The following is a 7,512-nucleotide window of genomic DNA, read 5'->3' on the forward strand; positions in this document are numbered from 1 at the left end:
ATCATACAGAATACATTGTAACATAAATTATCATAAGCATCTAGCGTGTTGTATTACAGTAGGTAGTGTCATTTACTCTTGTCTTTATTTTTTAAAGATTTTAAGGTTGATGTACAAGTAAATGATAGTTTTGTAGACTATTGATCTAACTTGTATCTTGTTCTTTCTTAATGATTGTTTCAGCAGCTCTTATTCCAGTCTCATAAGCACCATGAGTTGTTGAGTAGTAGTTATAACTTGTGGCTTCACCAGCAAACAGGACTCTAGGATTCTACAAAAACATTCCAATAAACTGTATGACACACCGTATTTGTATTTATTCCAATTTATACATATCTTAAAAAATCAGTGGATATCTTCTTTATTATCTTTGTTATGAAATATTTGATAAATGATATGATTTAGCTTATATAATTTTGTTAATAAGATATCTTATATAGTTTAAGAAATCTTATAATCTTTATGAGATATTTTTAAGGCAAGCCAAAGTGGACAAAAATCAATATTTTGTAATATCAGAAAATGAATTTTTAATATTACAAAATCATTTTTTAAATATTAGAATTTTTTTAATATTAGAAATTCATTTTGTTATATTCAAATTCTTTTTTCTAATATTACAAATTCCTCATATAGTTATATTATAAAATATCACACATTTTGTAACTTAAATTAATATATTTAATCAGTTTATTATATACATGTAAGTGATCAAACTAAATTATCCCTTTTACATCCGGGGAAGTGGATATTAACTGTACCTTGTTTGAAGGAAGTGATTCACACAAGGCTTCATAATCACATTCATTGTTACGCACTGAAACGTAGCTATATCCTCCACGTATGTACTGATTGCTTTCCCATCTAGATCTGAAAGTGAACATCGTATAGTAAAACATATATTCTGTCATCATAATCAAATCCAGCTATCACTGACAAATAATAAAAAAGTAGTAAAACTCGAAGAATCCATGTCAAAATTTACAGGTGTTCCATTAAATTACCACAAAAACCATAAAACAAGTAATAGCAATATAAAAAACCATCCTTGTATCTATTATCGAGTCCTTTCACTCGATTTTATTTCATTCTTTAATTTCTTGTTGTTCATAAAAAAAGCCTAATAAGTCAGTTTTCAGTTCTTCAATCAATGAAAGTATTATTTTTACAATCATTTTGTTTAAACATGTGCAGCTTGAGGTCAAACATATAAAAACATGTATAATGGGCGGGTACCTAATTGTACAAAAGTCAGTATGTCAAAGGCAAAGAATAGGATCTCTGCTTTTTAATAGATTTATCACATAGAGCTACAACGCATGCACACCTGTGGACCATTTCTGGTTCTGGTATCCTGCTGTTTTTACAAAATTTTCTTAAAAGCGCAGTTCCTATTCTGGACAATTCGTAATCACTTATATTGGCCGAGAGTGTTGCACCTTCACCAGCGATCCAACAGCTTAAAACATTCGGGCGACCTTCGCTTTTTTCAAATCCGGTCAGATCTAGGTACCATGGATTTCCGTCTGCCTGTAAAAATGCATGCTTAAGTCAGTAGGATGATGTAATTTTGCATCTCGCTTGCCCCGAGTGTCCACAAACTATTGCACTTGAAGATGTGCAATATATTGGATGTTGTTTACTTAAAACCATCGTTTTGAATGCGATACAAAAGCATTAACTCTATTATATCTGTATGGATGATTTTTCGTTACCGGGGCGGATTCGAAAACTTATAAAAGGAGGATTCCAATCCAGAAATTTATAAAAGGAGGTTCCAGGCTATCGTTTGGCCATTTTAATTTTGCCGAAATTTTCCAACAAAAGGAGTTTCTACCTTACCCCATCCTTGAATCCGCTTGTGTTTTACGAGCAGCACGGATGATGTCTTGCAGGAAGCAGGTATAACCACACCTCCGGACCACCCAAGCTCACACCTGGTATTTATGGGATTTGTTTTGTGTGTGTGTGTGTGTGTGTGTGTGTGTTTTGTGTGTGTGTGTGTGTGTGTGTCTGTGGACTTCTTAGTTGTTGGGTGTTGTCCGAATTGTACTTTGTTGTCTTTTTGGTACCCTTTCGTGGCTTTATTCATTTGATGTCCCTCTTGTTTGCAAGTTCGATATTGCTACTTCTTGAAACAGATACTAGTATATAAGAGATTTTGAACAGAGGAATCCATGCTTTTGTCTGTTATTTTTGTCTGATGGTACACAAGATCATCACAAATTTCTAACAAAAAGGCGGGGTCCACGCGTGCATCAACTATACCTTCAACATTGTTGTTGTTTGATTTTCTTCTATCTCCTTTCGAACTTCTCCGCTAACTGTGTTGTTAAGCCAAACAAACTGAACACCGCTGAAAAGATCATTCCAAAAGGGGGTCTGCCATATGAAGAATAGTTTGACAGTAGTTGCAAAACCAAAGTTCCGAATAGATATCGATTTCCGCTCTGGTAGAGGAGGGGAAAACATCGAAGTCATGTTTTCCTTCAGGTAACCAATAGGCACCGTCACTATAACATATCTGGCATTGAAAAGAGATCCATCATAACATTCTACAGAACTAATACGTTGATTCCATTTTATTAATTTTACTGGTTTGGACAATCTGATGTTTTTCTCTGGTATATCTAATCTAAGCACGTCAATCACCGTCTGAAATCCCGCCTTTAAGTCAACTTCGCCATGTCCTTCATACACCGAGTAACGACCGGGAAATGCAACATCATCTAATGATTCACAGCAATTATCGGTCAGTTCCCACTTCAAGCGCCACCTATATAGGGCGCGCTTTATTCTTGCGTTAGTTTCATCGTCATCACATCTTTTTAAATACTGATCAAATCCTTCGGCAAAGTGTGAAGCGAATGACTTTACTTCATTTGATTTCGTCATATTTTTCTTCTTCATAGCTTCGGGTAAAAGTTCAACACCAATCTTTTTAGTTGACGCTTCAGCAAGCGACAATTCATATAAGTCTTCCATTACATTAGAAACTTTGGTGACCGTATCTCTGTTGACTATGTTACCATTTTCTGTGCGAAATTCTTGTTCGTCAAGCAAGCTTGCTGATGAATGGCTGATGTATAAACTCTGTCTTTGTCTCAGAATCAGTTTATGACTTGCTGCTAGGTCGTACAATGGATTCCCTTGTTGACCGTGAATCCATTCTGCACCTAAGTCGATGTGTCCATAATCTAAATAGATTAATATGTGTAAAATATATATATTGGTGGTAATTGCTAAGAATGCTTGCCATACTAGTATGTATAGATGCAGTTCACTGAAGTCAACACATATCAGATGTATCATTATTTAGCGTTAAAGGTTTGTCATTGAACAGAAAAAGACAGTGCAAACTATTTTGATATAACCATTTTCTAGAAACATACACGAACAAACTTCAGATAAATACTGAATATTTAATGTCAAAATCTTATTTAACTCTATATCACATGCTGTATCAACCCAATACTCCTATAACACACCAAGGGCCACCGGCCCGCGGGGTGATATAGGTCGAGGATTGATAAAGAAAGTGTTACAGATTTAAACATGTTATGTTCATTATATCCTATATTTTAACCATACTTCACGTCTGGTCTGTAACGGGTTGGAATATTACATGTCAAAATCAGTATCACATGCTGTATCAACCCGAGATAGGTCATGGGTTGATACAGTATATGATACAGAATTTAACATGTCATGTTCATTATATCATATATTATAACCATACTTTAAGTATAGTCTGTGTAGGGGTGTGATATTTTGTATGCGATATAGGTCTAGGGTGTAATATGAAGTATGTGATATAGGGTTCAAGCAAACACTTATAATTGAATACAAAAAGGTTGTATTTTAATTTAAATAAATGATATACATGATTTTACCTGTATATAGTGTTTTAATACGGCCACCGAGGTAGTCTTGAGCCTCTAGTATCAGTATCTTATCAACAACGTCGCCCGATAGAAGATGTCGAGCTGCAGAAATGCCTGCTATTCCACCACCGACGATAATAACATCAAAGCTATTGTTTTCCTCTGTGCTTTCCATGAAATCAGTTGTAGCTGCAATACGAGAAGAGTGGTAGTGTTGCGATTTTCTTTATGATGATTAGTTAGATCAGTTTAAAGTCTAGATTATCTTAACTCATATTAAAAAATAACCATCGTGAATCGCGTTAACAATAATGCCACTCTTTAGATGTGGAGTATGGTATCTTGTTCTTCTTTCTCCTCTATGGTAAACACTCATATCTGAAATTCACATATTCCGTAATAGGTGCATAGACAAAATTTGCATTTACCGAAAATTTTCAGATTTTAAAATTTGTGATTAATGTTGACCTTTATGAATAAATCTAAACCATATTTTATAAAGGTTACGTTAAGGGAATTCAATTGACGAATTTGGCAATTTTAAGAAAAGAAAGAAATTGTCTCTTAATACATATGGCACAAAACACAATGAATGTTCGTTATGATATCATACGAACATGGCGAAAAACATATAAAAATAAATGAAGTGGGTACTTACCAGAAATAAACGCTGATGACCAGGGTCAAATAAGGATTTTAAGGACCTTGTTTATGCATACGTGTACAAGCATTTCCTGATTGACCTTAAGGTAACAAGTACTTGATTATGCAAGAAACCATAACATATTGTTTACCTGTGTAACAAACAATATGTTTGTTTTAGTATTTGATACACAGCAAGAGCTTTCAACAAAACCGAGAAAAGGCACACGTGTTTTAGCTCTAAGTTGTTTACAAATGTTTTCTCTATTATTGGGGGATAAGTAACAATTAACTTTGCCTATGGTGTATGAATTAGTTTTTATACCATATAACTATTAGTATTGATTCTCAGGAGGGCTAGAAAATTGGAAATAAATCTTGTTGAGAAAAGTCTACGAAAAGCAATAGCTGTAATTAGAACACACAGTCAGAAAATATACTTCTGATGTGGAATGATAAAAAAATTATAATAATAATAAAGAATGCTTCGCTTAATACAACTTGATACAACCGCGAATGTCGAATCCTGCATTGAAAAACACTTCCACCACACTGGACAAATATGTTGTCGATTAAAAATCCAGCATTTTGTAAACATCTTCCTCTGTATATTTGGAAGATGATTTGGAATTATTTCTTACAAAGTATGAGGAATCTCTACCAAGAACTATATATTTGTATCTAGGTGTACCATCTTTTTTGGAAAAACAACAATGTATAATGTTTTTAAGACGGAATTTTAACTGAGTATGGGGAATAGAAGTATACAGTGTTGAAAAATCATAGGTTTTAATGCTATTATATTCAGATAATAGTCTTGAACTGATTGTCTCCAAAAGATCTTTCGAATTTTTCAGGATTCACATTGAATTAATACCACTACAGGAGTAACAAGTGTTGTGGTAAGACTGCAGACCCTCTTTGACAGTTGTGAGTATAGAAGTTAAAAGTTTTGAAAGAGGTTTGGTAGTACATTTTGCAGATCCAGCTATGAAACGTTTGTATGGATTCTTATGGAGTTTAGGAATCCAGTACATAGACGGTAAATCACAATCATCGTCCTTGGTAGAGAGACCAAAAGAGATAGCACATATTTATGGTTTTTCACAATCTCTTCTTTGGAGAGAGTGGTAGCAGTATAGGTCTTATCACTGCTATTATTTTCTACGTCTACCTCTGATAATAAACATTGGACGCAGAACGTTTTGCAGACAAAAACAATGTTGTTTTGGACTTTGTCTGCTGGTACGACAACATATTTGTCATGTATAGTAGACAATGTTTTGCTACATCGGTGTTTTTGAAAACTGATGTAGCCTTGGCACTCATTGGCCTATTTAAAACTTTCATTCGTTTCAAAATTAAATACCTCACGGCCTTTAACCACTCTGACAGAGAATCAATGTCTTCTTCTTCTCGTTTTATCCATTTTCTTGAATAGTTCTGGACGGCATCCATAAGAACTTTAAAGTTATAATTCCAATTTATGGAGCGTGGTTCACGGTACTTGGGACCTTTAGAAAGGATATTACGCAGAGATTCGTTTTCGATAATGGTTAGGTCTCCCGTAATGACGTGACCAGAGGAACTATATTTGAATGGAGAGGTTTTGCAAGAACAGTCAGGTGGTTTAGCCTTGAAGTCCTCAATCTCGAGGTTCTGCAATAGCCTTTTATAATTGAAAATTTTGGATGCAATGGGTGAAGTATAGGAATTTTTTGAAATATGGGGGAATTTTGTTGGTAACGTTTTTGTGATGGAGGATGTTAGCCAAATTAATTGCATTTATACCTTTGTTGACAAACGGTAGTGGAAGAAATGATCGTTTTTCTTCATCTTGACTTTTCACACAAACTGGTTTAAGGAGTCTGTGTAAACCAATATCCAAAATGATGGCAACAAGTCTGTATAATGATGAGGTGGGGTCAGAAACAGGAGTGTAAAGACTTGTTTTGTAAAGGGAGTGTAGTAGAGTGAGAGGTATAGAATAAAGTTTGGTTCTAATGTGATGAAGTCCAAGAGGTTTTTGTAGGAAAGGAAGGAGACCATCTTTGGAGACATCATGCAACTTAGGTGACGTATAGTGACGATGACCATGACTCCTTTCCCGTCTTGGATTTTTGTCAAATAAATTCATCACATTTATGCTATTGTTATATTGGCTAGAAAAGTTTCCGATACTTTTGATGTTGTCATTACATCCGTAATGTATTGCAGTACCTAGTCTGCGTACCCAGTATTCGTCTCTTTCCCTATGATAGTTTTTACTTAGAACGGGACTGTTCGTATGATGGTAAAGTCTTCAGTCTTTGATTTTCTATATCGAAGAAAGATATTTTTTATGTAGAATCTGCCTTTGTTGTTGAAAGATAACACAACTAACAGCAATAGGTAAGGAATAAAAATAAAATCTATACCATCGAGGTGACTGTTTTAGTGAGGGAAACCTTTACATTCAGATTTTATATCAACTTATGTTTTTGAGAGCTTTAGAGGGATTAGAAGTTACTGTCCGGAAAAAGACCGAAAGAGCAAGCTAGCTGATTAATGCAATATGTCAACTATATTGACCTTATATATATATGTTTGTTACATCTCAGGAGCGGGTCCAAAAATTTATGAAGAAGGGAGGACAGGCGGGGCGGTTCCGATCCATACATGCAATTTAGACCATTTTAGCACCAAATTTGGGGGTGTCCCATGTGCTTTTATATTGCTGTATAATTATGCCTTCGTGTATTTCATTTCAACGTTCAGCTGCTGTTTTTGACTTAAATATTATCAAAATAACATATAAAATAGAATATCGTCGATACTCATAAAAAAACATTCTTTTACATCATTTATAGATAGAAGAGTGTCAATAAATATATATATATATAAAGAAACTGTTGTATTTACACAATGAAACTTACCGCTTGAGAAAACTATACCACTTTAACTTTTTAAAGGTCATTTTCTATTATAATATATATCTCCACCAAAC

The 7,512-nt window shown here is 34.3% G+C and overlaps 1 protein-coding gene across 2 annotated transcripts; it reads right to left on the reverse strand.

Moving 5' to 3' along the window:
* LOC148621691 (spermine oxidase-like) lies at positions 1-4,672 on the reverse strand. 2 transcript variants are annotated; one of them, XM_088576325.1, is made up of 6 exons: positions 4,543-4,672; positions 3,894-4,073; positions 2,269-3,197; positions 1,328-1,530; positions 762-870; positions 1-271 (listed from the first exon to the last, which is right to left on the reverse strand). In XM_088576325.1, the coding sequence occupies exons 2-6, from the start codon at positions 4,057-4,059 to the stop codon at positions 146-148; spliced, it is 1,533 nt and encodes a 510-aa protein (XP_088432451.1). In that variant the 5' UTR covers positions 4,060-4,073; positions 4,543-4,672; the 3' UTR covers positions 1-145. The 2 variants fall into 2 exon arrangements, with proteins under 2 accessions (XP_088432451.1, XP_088432452.1); XM_088576326.1 differs by lacking the exon at positions 4,543-4,672 and having other exon boundaries at positions 3,894-4,107.
* Positions 4,673-7,512: the final 2,840 nt, after the last annotated feature.

Source organism: Perna viridis, chromosome 3 (assembly GCF_037379345.1).
Source record: "Perna viridis isolate PV_CMFRI_1.1 ecotype Kerala chromosome 3, ASM3737934v1, whole genome shotgun sequence".
Classification (NCBI taxonomy): Eukaryota; Metazoa; Mollusca; class Bivalvia; order Mytilida; family Mytilidae; genus Perna; species Perna viridis.

Coding starts and splice junctions, on each gene's coding strand:
- LOC148621691 (XM_088576325.1), bottom strand. CDS start 4,059: ATGGAAAGCACAGAGGAAAACAATAGCTTTGATGTTATTATCGTCGGT. Junction 3,198..3,893: donor TATTAAAACACTATATACAG/GTAAAATCATGT, acceptor TAATCTATTTAG/ATTATGGACACATCGACTTA. Junction 272..761: donor AATCACTTCCTTCAAACAAG/GTACAGTTAATA, acceptor ATGTTTTTGTAG/AATCCTAGAGTCCTGTTTGC.